Source organism: Ambystoma mexicanum, chromosome 8 (assembly GCF_040938575.1).
Source record: "Ambystoma mexicanum isolate Mex_15411 chromosome 8, UKY_AmexF1_1, whole genome shotgun sequence".
Taxonomy (NCBI): domain Eukaryota; kingdom Metazoa; phylum Chordata; class Amphibia; order Caudata; family Ambystomatidae; genus Ambystoma; species Ambystoma mexicanum.
Genome location: NC_090929.1, coordinates 506,921,536 through 506,941,393, shown reverse-complemented (window position 1 = coordinate 506,941,393; position 19,858 = coordinate 506,921,536). Strand labels below are relative to the sequence as shown.

At 41.7% G+C, this 19,858-nt stretch overlaps 1 protein-coding gene across 1 annotated transcript in view; it reads right to left on the bottom strand.

Moving 5' to 3' along the window:
- PRKCZ (protein kinase C zeta) overlaps positions 1-19,858 on the bottom strand; it is a 1,951,357-nt gene that overhangs the window by 1,872,418 nt on the left and 59,081 nt on the right. Inside the window, exon 2 of the mRNA XM_069610174.1 lies at positions 14,889-15,090. Within this exon, the coding sequence (XP_069466275.1) occupies positions 14,889-14,959 (71 nt within the window). The 5' untranslated portion in view covers positions 14,960-15,090. The remainder of the gene's footprint in view (positions 1-14,888; positions 15,091-19,858) is intronic.

The window sequence follows — 19,858 nt, the reverse complement described above, 5'->3', positions numbered from 1 at the left end:
ATCTCTTTTAACAACAATGTTCTTACCGTGATGGCATTACTGCAACAGCCGATTACACCTCCTTTTGCATTTATATTAGACTCAGACCCACCCAAACTCGATGGCTCATTATAAGCCCACTCATGAATTTGATGATGCGGTCCAGCAAAAGAAATCCTTACTACGCAAGCAGAAACATATTGTTCTGGCCTCTAACTTTACGAAGAAGCGTGAATTGATTAGATTCTTACAATGCCGCTATAAGAATTGGCTTCGTGCCCACCGAATGGTCATGTTGCAAGCTGATGGGAGGGCCATGTTGCGTAGTATCTCACAAAAAAACAATGCTCAGATATGGTCTCTCATCAATATTGCCAACAATGCTGCTCAAAAGCCGGTACAATTAAATGGGGTCAATGAGAAAGAGTGGGTGCTGTTTTTCACTAATCTTTATGCGAAACCATCACTCAATCAAGATGAACAGATCTCCGAGGTGCCAAAATTTGTGTGTTTAGTGATCTCTGAGGAGGACATTTTGTTTTTCATTAGTAAACTTAACAACTCGCGGGCGCCAGGTCCCGACAAGCTGTGTAATCTGATGTTCAAGCAGCAGCATCCTCTTTGGTCTAAAATCTTGTGTAGGGTCTTCAATCAAATTATAATATCTAACACAATACCTTTGTCATGGCGCACCTCGGTGATCGTTCCCATCTTCAAAAAGGGTGATCGCTCGCTTCTTGGTAATTACAGACCCATTGCGCTTCTGGACGCACCTGGCAAGCTCTTCTCCAAATTCATTTTGCGTGACTTCAACAAATGGTCAGCTGATCATCAAAAGAGGGACCATTTTCAAACAGGATTCATCTCAGGCATGGGCACTGGTGTGAATCTACTAACACTCACATCACTTATAGAACATCATCGCATCGCGAACCAACCAATATATGTCACCTTTGTTGATTTAAGAGCTGCCTTCGACTCCGGTTTGCAGGGGCTCTTGTTTCAAAAACTGCACCTGCATGGCTGTCCCTCATATCTTGGGTCGCTCATTGAAAACCTCCACACACAGAACACAATGTGTGTGAGACTAACATCTGATGGCAAACTTTCTGAACCTATTGAGACGTTTAGAGGGCTGAGACAAGGTTGTGCCTCGGCTCGCTTTAACTTCTTCATTTCAGATATTGAAAGAGCTTTTTTACATCTTCTCACTGACCCTCCTAAAATGGCGAACAAAGCGGTTTGGTTTTTGCTGTATGCCGATGACCTTGTGCTTGTTTCTAAAACACTGAAGGGTCTGCAGACAACATTGAATGCCTTGGCCACATACACTGAAGACAATCCACCATAAATCTAGAGAAAACCAAGATCATGCAGTTATTTCCTCCCAAGAACTCCATTAAGAGAACCCCGAAATGGTTTCTGGGGGGAACCCAAGTCGAAATTGTCAAACATGACATCTATTTGGGCACCCTGATCACCAGTCAGAGAGGATCTTGTGCTCACCAACAATTATTACAAGATAAAACTATTACCTCTAGTCATCAAGCCACACTAATCCAAGCCAAGTTTGGTAAATTAACTATCGTGCCAGCCTTGACTTATTATCGACAGAAGACCACTCCTATTCTCCTCTATGCATCTGAGTCAAAATTGACCATATCAAAAAAGTGTTTTGGTCAAGGCTTGAGGACAAATACTGGCGAAGAATTCTGCAGCTTCCACCCTCGACTTCAGTAGCCTTGATTCGTAATGAGTTGGGTCTGATCTCCTTGTTTGCTCTGTACATGTGGCATATAGTTGCTCCATTTAGAAAATGTCTGATAGTATGCCTAACACAGAAGTAGTTTGCAAAGCTATCAGAATTTGTCCATTCTTCAACTGACACTTCTTTCATCTTGAAGTGGCGGAAGTTAGTCATCTATGCCCTTGCACTTGCAGATGTTTCTCTAGTCACTATGATTCAAAATCCTAATCAAGTTAAGACAAAACTCTTTCAGAGTGACTGGATTAACGCTAGAGACACCTGTGGTCAGTATCGAGATTTCGACCCTGATCCGTTCGCCAAAAAAAAATAGTGTACCCGAGCCTTACCTGGTGCAACCTCGATCACCTCTGCGCAGAAATGGCTTTGTTAGTTTGAGGCTGAACTTGTGGCCAACAAGACAGGTTTTGGCGCGACGTAAAAAATTATCAAGAAGACAGATAATTTTTGCCGCTTCTGCAAGAGACAAGATCATGAGGAAACGCTAAGCCATCTCCTGACTGAGTGGGATGCACTTATTGACCAGCGACGCACACACTTTAAATATTTGGCAGAAGTTTTCCGATTCCTTAGTCCTGAAATTCTATGGAAGATAATACACTCTGGAATTTACACCCAGACTAGATTAAGGGCCACTGCGTTTCTTTGTGGTCTGAAATTGCAGGAGAGCAATGAAAGTACGGTCAATGAGACCATGCCAAGTGACGAACAAGAATGACAACAGTCTAGTAGATGTGAGTGTTTGTGGATTAGGATTATAGATGGTTGTCCAAGAACTTTTTAGACCTTTCTAACTGTGATTAGAAATCGATTTAAAAATTGGATATATTAATCTGGGTTTGTGTTCGAAAGTCCTTTTGTGTTTGTTTTAAAATGTATTCTTTTTATCTTTTTTCTTCTTTTTGTAATCGTCATGTGTACAATTAATTTTATTATGCTTTTTTTAAATGGATGATATTGTAAAGTTGATTTAGATCAGCTATGTCAATAAAAAAAGAAAAAAAATGAAAAATGACAATCTTCGTCACCCCTCACAGTATTTTAAACTTTTAGTTTGCATCATCAATCTGGAGGCTTTCAAATCCTTTCCTTAAACTCAATCTGGATCACTTGCATGCGAACCCCCTACACCAGCCACAGACCCCCATAAACTCTCAACTTCTCCTTAGAATCACCATTCCATAGCAGCAAATATTTATTCTCAGCAACATAAAGGGGTTTAAAAAAAAAAACAACCAAGTCCCTCCCCGCACACCGGTATGTATTTCTCTTTAAATCTTTAAACCAACCTGTACTGCTATTCTCCAACTTTTGAGCAACTTGCTTTTTTCACTTCTAACCAAACATGTCTAACCATTTTCTGAGCAATTAAGTTTTCAGGTTTTGATATTATTGGGAGTGTGGCAATTGTTTTCTATCAGCCCCATCCCCACACAGCCGTTTTCTGCAACGATTGATGGCAATCTTCCAATCACTACTAGCTATCTCTAATGATCCATTCATTGTGTTCCTTGCAGTTGAGATGGCATTCTTTCACCATCTCACCCACACTCGAAAGATGGGGATTAAGGGGACACCCACCAGTTTCTCACATCCCTCTCTTGTAACTATGCCCAAGTGTCTTGCACTGCCCCAGTTGGAGTGTGACTGGGGCGATCCTGAAACTCACCTTGAGCACTCAAGGTATTAAGGATTTTAATGATATAACTTAAGTAATAAAACTGGACCACAATGCAACTTGGCCAGTTTCATATGGCCACTTCCCCGCACTTTATAAAAAAAATATTTTTTAAACTCACAACGACCATCACAAGAGCTCAAAGAATATGTATACCATCTCCTGTACAATGCATTCTCCAACTGCCTTTAGTGATTCTTAATATAATCATATTTTTATTCTTAATATAATAAACTTTTAGCAGGAGTTCGAATATTCAAATCAATTTTAAATTTGTGGATCTCAATCAAGGATTAGCCTCATGGACCTGGACTCTCAGCCCCCACGCACACTTTAAGATTAGCTACCATTCTTGCTACTTTACTCTCATTGCCTGGACCTCTTACGGATATCTCCAATATTCCCTTTTATGTCCTAACAAGCTCTATACTGCTTCCCAGCATTGCCACTCTTCCTTTTGCAATAAGGGTCAATGCACCAATTGTTTTGAAATCGCACTTTCCACTCCATTAGCAGCATAATTGTGGTCTATTCTGTTTATGTCGCCCCTAACCCACTTACTGCTACTGCTGTCCCTTGCATGTAGTAAAGATGGCTCCTTTGTTTGGCCATTTCCACCTATTCTGAACTAAACAGTTTAGTTGTTAGGTGGAGGGGGAGGAGCTGTAGGCTGGTGATCTACTCCTCTAGGCATCACCACTGTTTTAAAATGCGGGTTAAAACTGGGTCAACTGAATTCCTTAAAGCACCTCAGCTGTAAGGAGACGCCAGACACTGGGCCTGTGCTTTGCTCTCCCAACTGAGCCTTTTTCTCTCCCTTATTTTCCTCCACATGTAGGAATCACTGTATACACTGGCCCTGATGACAATTACCTGGATTGGAGGAACTCCTCTATTCACAATATCTAGTTTCTCCAAAACGAACAAAGGCCCTTAACCTTTTGCTGAAATTTGTTATGCTATTATCACTGAGTTATTATTCTTTTTCTTTAAACAAGAATTCGTCAAGAAATACTTTCTAGACCAAATACACAAACAAAAATGGGAGGTAAAACATCAAGTCTAATTTGGAGCCATCTACTCTTGACCAGATTGACATGGAGTTTTCCACCTGGAATAATAGTTTTCTGTTAAACAACATTCTTGCATCCAAAGATATTGAACAGCATATCAAATATCACTCAGTGTACTCTTGTAACTTTAGGTGTTTTCCATTATTTGTTACTAATAACTGCAGGTAAGATTCATCCATTGCTCATAAACTGGAAATACAGGATCAGTTTTTCAAGCGTTTGATTGAAGGATGTTAGCTCATGAGGTAGCTTGTCATTAAACAAAAGCCTATTTTTGCAGTGTCATTCATTAAGAATTACTGGTATTTTCTACATCATTTGATTAAACATACTGTATATTTATTTTTAGCTTCTGAGATCATGGAATGACTAATAAGGTGTAGCAATAAACGTGAGCAACTAACCATGAATTAAAAACCTGATATGTATGCACTCATTAACAATGCTGAGCATTTCATATGATGGCCCAATGAAAGAGTGATTGTAATGTTTTTATCAACAAATGAGTCAACTTATGAATATTCAGTAAACGCACACACACAATAATTTGGTACTGACTTCACAGTGATCTTTATGTTCTGGATGCAACACAGTTTGAAAAAGAGACAATGATAAGCTGCTGAGGGCCATTACCCACGATTCAACAATACTGAAACACAAATATCCAACCTTATTTGTTATGTGTACTTAGAAATGCCTATTAAACTATTTACAACTAATCTCATTAATTTGCCAGGGTTCTTGAAAATGTCACCCCATCGGTGAAGCCTACCAAACAAAAGCACAACATACAGATTCATATTGGGTCCTTTGGATGGGCGTGTGAAAGTTTAAGTGCTTCTTTCCTTCCAGTAGCAAAATTACCAGAAATGTAGACTCTTAAAGGTTTTTTTGGGGCGGGGTCGGGGGTACATGGATGCCAATGAATAAGAATGTTGCTGCCAATAATGCAGATCAAATGAAAAAAGGCAACATGGACTCCATGGAACACACAAATGAAGAATGTGGTATTAAATATGAACTATTATATGAATATCAAAAATTCTACTCTGGGAGAAAAAACCCATAGGGGTTCCAGGGTAAAAATGTCAAGTTACAAGCTACTAATCCGGCATGAAAAGCACCACCCCCTAAATTCTCCACATACACACCACATCATTTCTCACTCGGCAAGAGTTCATTAACATTTGCCAATAGAGCGTGCAATTTTGAGGCCTGTAAGGGAAAGGGTAACTTCTACCACAATTCCTCAAACCTAGTAAAAACAGGTCTTTCCAGTTAACAGAGAATAAAGGAACTCTAGCACTAGGAAATAAAGTAATTTGCCTAGAAATCACACAATTTGGTAAAATGTAGAACCTGGGATTATAACACTAGCAATATGGTTGGCCTCTCATGCATTTTCAAAATGCTGCTAAGGAATGCTGTAGCAATCTTTGCATGGTACGGTTGCTGCCACAGTTCTAGCCTTCAGGTGCCGTGGGCTTTCCGGGTATAGCACCGTTCATGGTTTCAAGTGTAATGGCTTCTTATCCATGAGCTCTGCTGTGTGCCCACCAGTCTCAATGATCAAGTCCGACCAAGACAGGTGGTCCCAGTATCTCCAGCCAATTAATAGAGGATGCAACTCTGAACCTGGAGATCTGCCCCTTGCGAACAGAAAAGACTAACTAGCAGCATTCTGATGAAGCCTGAAATTCCCTCTCTCGATCAGGCCGCCCTCTTTTGGCCCTCTTCATTTGCCTTCCTGTGAGGCAAAAAAGCTAGGTGTCATCTTCGACTCCACTCTTCTTCTCTCCTCACATCAAGGGTGTTGCCAAGAAGGGCCACTACCAGCTGCACCTCCTCAGAGATACTCTTCCTTTTCTTACTTTCCACTAGAAGCTCACCGTCTCCAGAGCCCTGGTACTCTCCAGGCTGGACTACTGCAACAGCCTCTTTCTCAACCCGCCCTCTTCCACTCTCCGCCCTCTGCAACTAATCCATAACAGGGCTGCGACACTTATACTTGGCCTCAAGTACAGGGACTCTCTCCCCAGCTCTGAAATCTCTCCACTGGCTCCCAGTGGCAGCAAGATCAAATTCAGGACCCTCTGCATCGTCCACAAGGCTTTCTGGGGCCAGGGCCCGCACTAAATTCAACGCTCTCTTCCAAAATACCTTTCTTCTCAAGCCCTTTGCACAGCTTCTCCAGGCAGAGAGTGTGGGGGGGGTAGATCTCTCTCCTATGCAGGTGCCTCCCTCTGGAACGGCCTCCCTGCACCTCTCAAACTTGAGCCGGATCACCTGAAGTTTCGGAAGCAGCTCAAGACCATCCTCTTCTCGTCTGCTTTCTCCCTCTCCTTTCTCTGCTGACCTACCGTCTGCTGCGCCAACTGGTCGCTTAACTACCCACTGAGTCTCACGGGTTGTCAGGCCCTCCACGATCAGTCTCCCCTGCACTGCCTCTGGGCCTAACGAGCACATAGGGGCTGTAACTGTAACCTCTACAGTCCCCTGCCTCCTAGCACTTACCCTGAGCCTCTCTGCTCTTACTGCACTTACCCAGAGCACTGCTGCCCTGATAGCACTACCCCTTCCCTCACTCCCCACCCCCTCGCTTGTCTCGTCACCCCCTCGTCTTCCCTCCCTTGCATTGTCGCACCTAGAGACACTGATGTACAGGTGCGTTATAAATGTCATGTCATGTCATATCACAGAGCTCTCTCAGATGACAATCGTGCAACCAAGCATGAGGGGAGCTTTGGCCTGGTTCAGAAAAGGGGCAAGTGAGCAGTGCGAGATGGACAGGATTGTTGAGGAACGACAGACTGGAGGCATACAAACAGAGCTTCTCTCCTCAAACCGGAGGAAAGGGTTTAAGATATATTGGCGGGGGAATGTATGGTGAAAGCAGAGTGATTGGACTTAAGGGGAGAGCTTGACATAATAGGCTCAATGCTGGTAGTCAATAAAGATTCCAAGTTTGCAGGCGGCAGGAATAGGTTTGCGTACAGTGGACCACTGTAATGCAATGAGGCCTACAAGGAGTCACAAAGAGGGATTGGGGGCAGGAGACTGACCAATGCTCCATCTGGACATTGCCAAAAAGGAGGGGTCAACAGGGACATCCAGAAAACCCTTCCTTCAGCCACGGATCATATAAACAAGCGGGTACTTAGACAGAGGGCTCTTTGTGAAACAATAACAGGCATTATGAGACGCAAGAATGCCCTACTGACATTCCTAGAAAATTGTGCCATAAACAGGGAACTACAACAGAAACTTAGCAAATGCATACAAGATTATTTCAAGAGTTCCAAATGTGTGCGATTGGATCAGGCGCTCAGCTCGAAAACAAATTGGAGAATGCCAGCTGAGTGGTGACTAGATTATCCTTGGGGTACCTGCCAACATTGGGAATGTGGACTTGAAATAAGTTGTTCATTGTGCTCTAGAGCAGTGATCTTCAAACTAAGAGACTGGTCCCCCTGGAGGGGCCAAATGATGTTGAGAGGGGCCCAGACTCTAAAATATTAAGATGACTGTTTTAGTACAAAAAAAAAAATCATATAAAAAAAAAAATAAGCAGTAGAAAATCAGTTTATATTTTAAAGAGCCTGGGACCCTACTGGACATCCTTTGGGACCCTAAGTGGGGCACAGAAACAATAGGTCTACTCATTGCGGGGGCGGTATGGAAATGTTTGAAGACCCCTGCTCTAGAGGGTGCCTTATAATCAAACATTCTGCTTTGATGAAGAGGAGCTGTTTTATACACATGGTCCACCAGTACCACAAGGGAAACAATTCTAAAGTCAGCAATGCTGAAAAGATGATTACATATGGAGACTGTAAGATGCTATTTATGAACTGAAAGCGGTGGAGACTTTTGGCAAAAGACAAACACAGCTGCTACCCTATCATGCGACTATGGCAGAGGTGCATCCCTCAGTCTCCATCCATATCAAACGGAGAGCTCAATACCATCAAAACGTTTACTTATTTAGCCAACTAGATGCAATAAAAGAAGCTCTATGCATGGATGGCAACTGTGGCTTAGAAGAGAAGGCGGCAATGCAATCAGAACCTTGGGCCACCTCACCATTTTCTCCACATATGTGCCAATTAGTGCAATTAATAATAATCAGTATATTTATGCTAAATTGTGTACCATCTTAGTGGGTGAATGCTTGCATATAACATCCTTCCCAAGAAAAGATAACAGTTTGGTTATGGTTTTCTTTGCTATTGGGTGCGTGTTAGATCTCACGTTACCCGATATTATGTAGTTGCTCTCGAAACCAAATTGTATATTTGGTTCCATTTACTGTACTCCTATAGCATTCTAATAATAATTACAAAAGAAATAGCCTTCAATTCAGTCTTTCGCCCTCATAAATCACAAAGATTCTGAAGCCAGTCAGTCAAAGCACTTTATTTCAACTTTACACCATAAAAGTATACAAGATCAGCGTGGGAAGAGGCTGTAACAGTTGCAGCGCGGCTTGACGTGCGTCTCCCTGCTTGATGGATTATTTCCTCTAATCGTCCTGGCATCTGTGCTGGTCTGTTCCTACTTCTGCTGCCGGCAGTTGTAGGATTTTGTTCTGTCGGCTGATAGTTGCAATCTGAATGGGGGTGCAGTTTCTTGTATCCCTGTTTCCTGTACCCCCTGTGCTTGCTGGAGTCGAGCTGGTACTGCGGCTGGTACCGTGGCCTATCTCAGTGGGGCTCAGGTTCTGCTAAGAAACATATGACCTGCAGGTATGTCTCGCTTGGTTTAGCGGATCGTCATTATCCGCTTTTCTTTTTCAGTTATTAATCCCACAGCGGCTGTGCCCTTACTGTCAGTTGTCAGCACCCAGCTCTCTCATGACTCAAAAGCTGCCAAATCCCTTAATTAATGTCTCCCATACCAAGACGCTGCCAATACACGATACCATCAACTCTAATCCTGTGGCTGTGTTGTCAACCTCCCCCCCCAATCCCCAAGGGGGAATCGCCTCTCTGAAGTACTGGCTCTAAGCACACGTAGAAGACAGAGAATTTGTGCTAAGAAAACGGAGTTGCCTCCTGACATCAGTGGCGCCCTTGACAAGGCGATTGATGAGCATGAAATGTGTTCAGATTTGGATCAACAAATAAAAAACACACACAGCCTCCAGGGCTACCAAACTGAAAGATCATTCAGAAACTCTGACTCCCACCTTTATTGTAACATCTCCTCGGTAGGAAGGGTGTACCAAGTGTAAACCTGCTTTTCCTCTACTTCCTGACAGGCTCTGAAAGAAGCAGTACTTTTGAGTCTTGGAGGCATTCCAAGGCTACAAAGAATTAAATAGTTGTGACACTTCCTATGACTTTGATACTTGCTTGGCTTCTCTAGAGTCCTTTGTTTAAAGACATTACGTTCACAACACTGATAAATGCAGCCAAACGGTCCTTTATGATCAACCTGCGTTAGACCAGAGTATAGATGTAGTGAAATGCTCCCAAACAGTCTTGCCATTTAAGAATGCTGGGAACTATTCACAAACTAAAAAAAAGGGCAAGGTGAACTTTTCTGAAAGCCCACTCTTAGACCTCTGCGACTTCATGAACAGTACACGTTTTGATAGTGTTGCAATGGTGCGTGCAGGAAACGGAGACACAGAGTTCCCCTACTCCGTTTGTCAAAAATGAAAAAAAGAGGGGTTCTGCACACATCTATGTCCAATGTGCAGGTAGTTAATTAGAATATAGGTCCTTTTCCTAATCTCAGTGTGTTAAGGTACACGTAGTTTCGTCTCAGAGTATTTTGACTTAAGTGATGCGCTTGTGCGCTGAGCGTTCCCATTCTAAGGCGTCCTAATCGTATGTTTACAACTTTCTATCACTGCATGCATCTGTATGTATGACTTTTCACCTATATGTTATGTTGTTATGTGAAACTTATGCAATGTATGGCCCATATCTACTTAAAACTATTGGGTGAAAATTGATTTTTCTGATCATGATTACCTTGAATCTCTAACTACTCTGACCATATAATGGATAATATGATTGAAATGCATACCTGTTTTTGATTTTCACTTGTTAAATTATCTGAACTTTTTTGATTTTGCTTTTTAATTTGTCCCCTTACTACTGTTCAAAACTGTGGAATGTGTACACATTACTTTAATTTTCTGTATATATTATCTTGAACATTAACTATTGCCTAGATTTGAAAAAGGCACACTAAGGGTGCTGAAACACGTGTCATCTTTAAGGGCCACCAATAAATATGTGACAAATCATGAAAATCATTTCGGTTGGAACTTAATCATTATTGTGGCGCAGTAAAAGATGTGTGCAGAACCCCTCTTTTTCATTTTCTATTCACAAACTACATGGGACCTGCCTACTGGTTTCAAGTTTTGAGCCTTTGTCATTACTTTTAGCAGCACCAGTGGCTCCAATCACTGCTAGAAAGGTGCGACCACAGATCCATAAACCTGCATCTCCTGCATACGTTGACTCTTTTGTTAAATCTCATCCGGATAGCCCCTCGGGACCCATGAATCGTGGACATAAATCTGCCAACTTGCAGAGCCTTCACATAAGAAAATCCAATATGACACTGCCCAAGGATGGACATATTAGAGATCTGGTACTGGACCATAGGAACTTTATTATTACAAATGTAGTGAAACCTTCTGGGAAAGAACCAAGAGAAGCCCTACGGAACCAAGTACTTGCATGGGATTTGCGCAAGATCTCAGGCCAGGGGTAGTTCGATGCTTTGAATTAAAGTTCCTATGTAGAACTGAACTGGATGATTGGTGTGCCCAGAAGAATAGGGACTGTGTGTCGTGGTATACGGAAATAGTAACTTGCCCCACTTCATGTACAGCCTATGGGCTCTTTGAATCTAGGACTAGTAGTTTGACACTTATTTCCCATCTGAAAATGTTATCATGACTATTTTTCTCTTTAGTTTCACCCAAGATTGATTTGTTCCTTTCATTCCTTTTTCTTCTGTGTATTCTGTTATTTATGTATGTTTTGTTTGTAAATGTGTTTTCTTTGTAGTGCTCCGAGGCCTGAGGCGTGTAGCGCTTTATAAGGATTCAAATAAATAAAAGATACAACAGTGCCACATAAAATGGTCTTTAAAATCTGATGTTTTTTACAGTAGCGACATAGAATTGGGCTAAAGTACAAATACAGGACCCAAGTCATTTGACAAGGAAACAAAACACAACTTTTTTTAAAATCCCACTTTTTCACAATAGCAGCACAGGTTTAAAAATCTAACAGTTTCCACTTTTGATAGCGCAGTATATATCGGATAAAGTAGATGTGCAACCACTGAACAATTAATGGCATGCGGGCAATCAAGGTAAACGTTAGGAGTAATCTTTAGACAACTCGTCAGGTACCCCAAAACACACAGACTCAAGAGCCATCCCCATATTACATTTGATGTGTTGGAGCAGGACTACGGCAACGTTAGAACGGAATAATACAGACATAGGAGCATTACTGTGTACCAAATTTAATCAGGGCAGCTCTTTTTAGCCATGATCTATATAGAAATGTAGAGTCCGCAAACAATTGCTGTGCCATTGGACCTTTTGCAGAGCAACACTGAATCAATTCTACTTTTAACTCCAGCAGACAGAAACATAGGCTTCAAATATATTTGTCAATAGCGCTTGTATAATGGGAAAAATAAAACAAGATGTTCATCGTTTTCAATCATGTTCATAAACCTATTTGGTGCATTAGGATCCAACTTTTTTAATCCCACTTGTTTCATGTAGAAAATACACGAGAAATCCGGGTTCAATAAAATCAAGATAAGGCTTGAAGCGTATAACACTTGTTTTCCCAGTATGAGCCTTATGAAGCTGATTTAGAGCGGTCAGCCAATGTATCACAGTGACATTTGGAACTGTAGTCTCCTTTGACCATCTCTTTTTGGCTACTGATAATATATTCTGTAATTTCCCATACTTGCTGGTGACCTGTTTCATAGGGGATCTTTTTCACGTGTTTACACCAAGGGAGAGATAACCAGCCCACTTGATCAAGAACTACTTGGAATTTATAGCATTCCGGCCTGGACCATAACCTGATCCAGTACTGTTCTAAACGCAATAATGTTTGCTATATAGGGTAGACCAGTTTCCCCAGGGATCATCGCCGTAGAGGTTACATTGGGGAGGCCAAGATTCTTTTAAAGGAAATAATTTTCTATCTCGTACAGTTTCCCACTTTTTACATGGCCCCACATCTGTGCCCCGTAATGGGCAGCCTGCCAGGCTTAGCGTGTGAATGCCTCTATAGTGTAGGTCCCATAGCGCTGTCCCCATATTCATAGGCACGCTTGGTGATTGTGCCACAATACCTGGAGAGGGATGCTCCTACCATTGCTAGTTGTTGGTCCCATGTTCCTGCACTCGAGAATCTCACTCTGATGTAGTCATACAAGGCAACATGTTCAATAATGGCGCTCGCAACGGTGAGCCTGCAGGATATTTTTGTCCTCTTCTTGGCGATAACCATTGCTTTTGTTTTTTCCATATTGATCATTAGGCCCCGATCAGAGCAGGATTCTTGTAGGAGCTCAAGCTGTTCATTTAGCCCAGATAATGTGTCGGGGAAATAAGGATTGCATTGTCGAAGAATAACAGTAAAGGAATTCTTTCCCCTGCAAGCGAGGGGGGCATCAGTACGGGATGCAAGAATTGTGTCCATTAATATACAGAAGAAACAGGGTTGGCGCAAGCACACACCCCGTCTCACACCTTCCTGCACTTTGAAGAGTGCTGTGGTTTACCCCATTAAGCCCCACCTCACAACCGTCTCATTATCATTGTTCAGCAGAGGTGTTGCTGCTAGAAGAGGGTGCGGAATCCCAAGACTCCTTGGCACTTCCCACAGTTTGGTCCGTGGGACTAAATCAAAGGCGGTGCGCAGATCAACAAATAACACACAGACTAACTTTTCCTTTCTGAAGCAAAGCAAGTTTCATAACGTCTGGTCTGCATGAGAAGCCCTCCCCCCCCTTCCTCGCTCTTCTCATTGTGTGGTCTGGGCAGGAAATTACATTTTGATGGGCAAAAGAGTTGGATGCTGAGAAAGATGAACATAAAGGTCAATATTCTGCACAGCCTTCAGATCAATATAAAGCTTAATTACAGAGATAAAAACGTGTTGAGTAGATAATAGTGACAGATTATATTGTTAGATATTGTAACCTGTAGATTTATGGAGGTCATTACCAACCAGTTGTGGAGGGGAGGGGGGGGTGACTAGCATTGTTGGTAGTTGGCGCTGGCAATTCGTGGTTGTCCACTTTCTGTGCGGTTTACTTTGGCACCAGTTATACGTGAGTGGAGAATGTAGACACATCAGCCAGAGGTTGTTTCTGTACATGTTTTTTTAATGTACTCAATAACACGTGACACATTCTGCCAATAATAGCCATAAGGGTGAAACAAAGAGCCGACGCGCGTTTCGACCGTAGTCTTTATCAAGGCCGACACAAGTTAGGTGACATGGATGCCAGGTGAAAGATATTGCGGTCCGGGGCCCTCCTTGTTAAGGGTGTCTGCTCCAAGATGGGTAGCTTATCTTAGAGAGTGTCTCTGTGGGTCCGTCCGACGTTCAACCCTTCTGAAAGTCATTACCAACCATCCTAATAATCCCTGCCCCATAAAAACAATACTGTTTATTATTTAGAGACATCACTTCTTCCTACCTAACAGCTAAAATGTAGGATCCACTTGCTGTATACATTGTAGCACAGAAAACATTTAGATTCAATCAAAACAAACATTGTCATACATCCTCCAGCCCCCGTACCGGGGTGGCTGGTTGCATGGCAAAACAGACACCGCCGCAGGAGGAGTGTTTGCACAGTGCATCTCCCACCGCATGAATCCATCAGAAAAGGCGTCCTGGGAGGAGTGGTTTTGAGGGTAGGGAAGCACAAGGCCACTGGAGCATGATGTATATACTGCCCTTGCACGGCCTGCTATCCTGTCCTTGCGGCTAAGGTCAGCAAGAAAGGGCAAGAGGGCAGCACAAACTGTGCCCACTCCACAGTGGCTTAGGAAATTGCATGGGTGGAGCAGCAATACTGCCCATGAGATTTTGCTGCAGTACCCAACTCTGTGCCTGCCCAAACCTCTTGTTGGGCTATGTACACTTTCCGAGCAAGACCAGGAGAGGAAGTAGGGCAGAACACTGCATAGAAGGAGGTTTTGCAGATACCAGAGCAGCAGTTTGACATACGAAAAGGAAATGCTGGACTCTTTAGAAAACCTAACTTCATTATTATTAAGCAAATGCAATTTACCACAACATATTAACATGTTCCAAAAACAAAACACATGAAGCTGTGGAATACAAAGCTCATAAACGGAAAGGTCAGCACTTACCGATGGTAGTGGGCTTTGATTCTGATGAAGTTTTTCTGCGTTTCCATTTTGGATCCCATCCTGCTAGGCATGTTATGAGAATTATCCAGGGGCTAAACAGACTTTCTGTGATGACTGTATTTTCAATGCAAGAGTTCAAATAATTTTCTGGAGGGATACAAAACTGGGTATTTTTTCCGCGTTTGACTTTACTCCAATTCACCTACAAAAAGGAACCGAAAACCTCAATTAAACACAGCCTCAGTAAATGAGCAATCAAAAACTCACTCATGAGATACCTTAGTGCTCTTAATAAAGTTTTTTTTTTTTAAACCAACTGGAAAACTATAGAGGTTACAAAATAATTTGTGGAAACAACATTGATGTGAGGAAATGCATTAATCAATATCCTCTGCGTGTAGCTGTCAGTTCTTTAAGTGGGATGCGAAATCGAGAGGACTTGGATAAGGGGCTTGTCCTAAAGGGACTGAGGCCTAACAGGGAGGCATGCGACTTAGGTAGGGCCATCTTGTGCCTATCCTTTTGTTACAATTCTGACATCAAGCCTCTCCAGGCAATCCCTTTAACTAAAGAGGTGCAGCGATCATCACCCAGTAACCGGAGTGACATGGTGATCGCTGCATCTCTAGTTAAGGGGATGCCTGGCAGGGGTTGATGCCAGAATTAAGTAACAAAGGGATAGGCGTGAGGTTTCCCCATGTCTACCAAAAAGTTTAAAACGCTGGCATTGCCAATGCTCGTTTATGGCTGGCTAGTAGTTGCAACTTAACTTGTACCCCCTGTTTAGAGTTACAGAATCAGAAATTACTGCTATTTTAATTTGAGAAATTGCCAGATTATTTTGATCAATTTCCCTGCCACATGCCACTAACTTGTTTCTCATGTTCGTGGCCTACTTAAGAACACTTGACTCGCCCCATCTTCAAACAATAGGAAAATAGCACCAAAACATAAATAATTCCCGTTATACAGACATTGTGGTTAGTTATTTAAACAACATTAGTTAGTTAAATCAGTTAGCAAACTTGTTTTACAATATATTTAAAAAATGAGCAGAGAGGAAAGGTGAAATAGTGGGACTTTAACGTGACTCAAATATTTCTAAAGCTTTCTGTTGGTGAATGCTATTAGTAACACTTTTTCTAATTGAATAATCCGGTACGCACACTTTAAACCCCCCCCCCCTCAGAAAAAAAGTGTGTACTTACTTTTGCATTTTCAAACATTACATTTTACCAACAAAAACTGAACCAGTTATACTACAAGCTCACTGTTTTCAGAAGGTCTAGCAAGGTTTTAGTTTCTAGCGAACACATTTTGTTAGCATTTCTACACTGCTGTCTTGGCTTTATTACTTTACAACAAATCACTGTCCGTTGGGAGCAAAAAGAGATAACCCAATGGTGGTATAAAGTAAATGAAGGTCATAGTTAGTAACAAAACCTTCATGGTATACATACTGTTACACAGGTTTACATTAACAACCCTTTGTGGGACAGGTTCCCTGACGAAAACTGCCCAGCTTCATGCGAGACAGGTATGGGGTGATTGTAGTGCTCTGCACAAGCATGCTGGCGCTATAAGGAATGGATAGGGATTGGGTCCCTTCCAACTGCCACATTTCCCCTCCAGTGTAAGGCTGGCTGTCTTAACCCATATAGGTCTCACATCCCCTTATCACAGGGTCAGTTTACTGACCGGTTCACACTAAACAAGGGGGAGCAGTGGAGTGCAAAGAAAGACAGAAAACTGAAGACAAAAAGAATAACAAAGTAAAATGACCATTGGTACAAATCAGAAAGTGACAGCATGAAATAGCGAAAGGAACCACTTAAAAACAAACAAACTATAATAAATAAAAAAAGGTCCAACTGGAAATGGGGCCACTGTGTGTAGTGACAATCATCCAGTTGCTGGGAGTGAAAAGACGACCCTGGCAATCGGTTTGAAAAAGTGCAAAATATGAAAGATTTATTTTACCATAACAGGTAATTCATGATAAAAGTTCATTCTGTCATGCCGTGAACTAGTAAAATAATACCCGTATAGAACTGAGTAATGAATGCCATGTGTTACTTCCTCAGGCTGATTGTAAACATTAAAAAAACGCCCAATTAGTTAATATATGCGTAACATACCGATCACGTGATCGAAAAAAGGTCACGTGCAGTGTTGATACTAGATGGACAGATCGCTATAGTATAGCGAGCGCAATATAATGGCCATATTGAAATAATTCAAATTTGCCCCTAGTGGGGAAAAGTAATGGAACTATAGTTTGCAAGTGCGAAAGTTCAACCACGAGCTGGGTTTAAAAATGAATTTAAAAGGCCAATCACACAATCATCACGTGAGCACACCATTTTGTTATTTCATCATGTTGGGTTTAGGACAAATACTTACAAATATAATGAACAGCTTAGTGCTGGCGAGTAATACGATACAACAGTTTCAGGGTATTACTATAAAGGGCAATGCAATAGTGAAAGGCAGCTAAGGCAGCTCGAAGGAGGGGAACATCTGGTGAACAGAGAATGTTCAAACTGTCCCACAGGCCTAGTTAAATAAGCATGAGAACCAGAGGGGCTAAAGATGAATGCTCATTTGTAGATTGACAAATAGATGAAACAATGCTTTAAATATCGCCAATTAAGTGGAAGAAAACTAACAGACTTAAATAACACAATAAGTGTAAGGGTTAATAACATCTGAAAAAAAGAATCCCATATGGATTCATTCATGGCATAAGCTTGGCATTACAGAAAATGCAAACTAATGAAAAATAGTAATACCATCAGGAGAGAACAGCAATGTAGAGTATAAAATGAATATGCTGTTACCATCTGCCTAAATGGGTCTCTTACTCCAATGTGTCATGTGTATAGTAACCTCAGGAACACAAAATGCTCCAACCACAAGGCTGTCAGGACTTACTGCATTGATTATCCCAAATAAGAGTGAAACCAGGTACGTGGTTGTCCTGGCAGCCTTGCAAATGTCTGTCTTAGGTTGATTAAGCTATGTATAAAGTAGCACTGCCCGCTTAGACAAAAAGAATTTCCTGGAGAAAAGAATTTGCATACCCACAATGCCTTGCTGTTTTGGCTCAGAACTCGAGGTAAACTTCCAGCTATGTCTACTAGGTTGCGTTGTGGAATGTTTTGACTTGGCTCAAATTGACTTTACTTGCACATTTCAGGTGAAGGTTTTTTCAAACCCACTATATAACACACACTTCTTGTTTAGTCGTTTTAAGAAATGAGACATATTTACACAAAGACTGTCCAAGAAGAAAAGCACTTGCTTTTACATGCAAGCAGCTATTTTTTTTTTTTTACATTAGTCTGCCCACAGTAACAAAGCATCTCGTGTTTCTTAATTTTATAATATTGGGTTGCATCTTAAGCAATATGGATGCTTTTTTTCTTTGCATCAATCTTCATTACACTTAAAACTGTTACTCGTTTTTTTGGGGCATCTTTCCCCAATGTCTCACGTGGTGCCTTGAGCCTGGTTTCAAAGTATCAGGAAGTGAAATAATGTTAGGCGGAAAGAATGGCCATTAACAAAGGCAAGATAAAATGACGTTCAATTTTCTTTTTTTATATAAAGATGGATACATAATCATGAAAAAAGGAAAGAGAAAATAAAGGAAATAAAGGAAGGATAACACATGGGTGGAACGAGTGTCAATATAGCTCTGCAAAACAGTATAATACAAGTCCTAGTCCTACTTGTGCATTAGTCAGTTTCACAAATATCATTGCACCTCAAAGTTGAAAGATTCCTTCTACGTTCAAGTCACTTATTGATAAGTTCTAACAGCAGTTACGGCCGCTTATTGTTATAGAACGATTCCTGCGGTGATTGAGCCCGTTAATGATACACTGTAAAAAGTGGTACTCGGAAATCGATGAGAAAGATGGCAGTACCCCGGGAGACAAGGGGTGGTCTATTTCTTGCTTTCGTTTTTAATTTTTTTTTTTTTTAACAAGTTTAATGCGGGTTTCAAAAGGTGTCAGTGCCAATTTGTTTTAAAATAAATATATGTGATGGCAGTTGCCACTTTAAATGCAGTTTCAACAACAGTTCTAATGGTGTATAAAATCTGGACAAACTGAGCAAATTCGGGATTGATATTAACACGCACAAGGTTATGCTCACTTGGTCAATGCAGGGATGTCTGAGCAGGCAATGCTAAGCAGAGGAAAATGTACGGGGTCCCAAACATGACACCGACAAGGTTTCATGTGATAGTACAAGTGCAAAAACACAGCATTGACAGAGGATTCAGAGCTAGTTCCGCTGGGCTAACAAAAAATAACGAAGGCCCATTTTGACTAATCAATTCATGACAACCAGATTGTACCTGGGAGTGGACTTTAGCAAGCAATATTATGGGAATTGTGCACTTTGCGCACTTTAAGCTTGTCGTAACTTAAACTACCAGCTTTGCAAAGAAACAATGTGTTTAAGTGGCCAGGTACAACAACAAAAAAATAGGGCAACAATTGCCAGTCATGTCGGTCGTTCCTGCACTGTCATACGAGCTAAGCCGATCCTATTCAGAGCATTCTGTAAAAGAACACCACAAAGAAGTGTCCCGACTGATGCTATAAGCTATGTTACCATTGATGCAATAAAAGGCACTGTACTGGGAACCAAGACCTCTCCCTCAACCCTGATAAACACCATCATTCTATATGGGGAAAATATACGTGGCCCAAAAATACTTATGAGTAGGTAGTGAGATTAAGTAACTGAGGAAGCTAAAGGAGGAGGCAGTCTCTGGAGTCCCAGGAGATGGGTAAACCACTCGGACTCCAATAATGGCCCCAGAGGATGTAAACAGCAATCTCTCAGGGCTCCCAGCCAATCCCTAGCCTTGGGGGCTGCACCATACAGAGCCACCAAGAATGTTCACCTTGGTAAGCAAGCATAGGTTGAAGCATGCCCATAAGCGGAGAAGT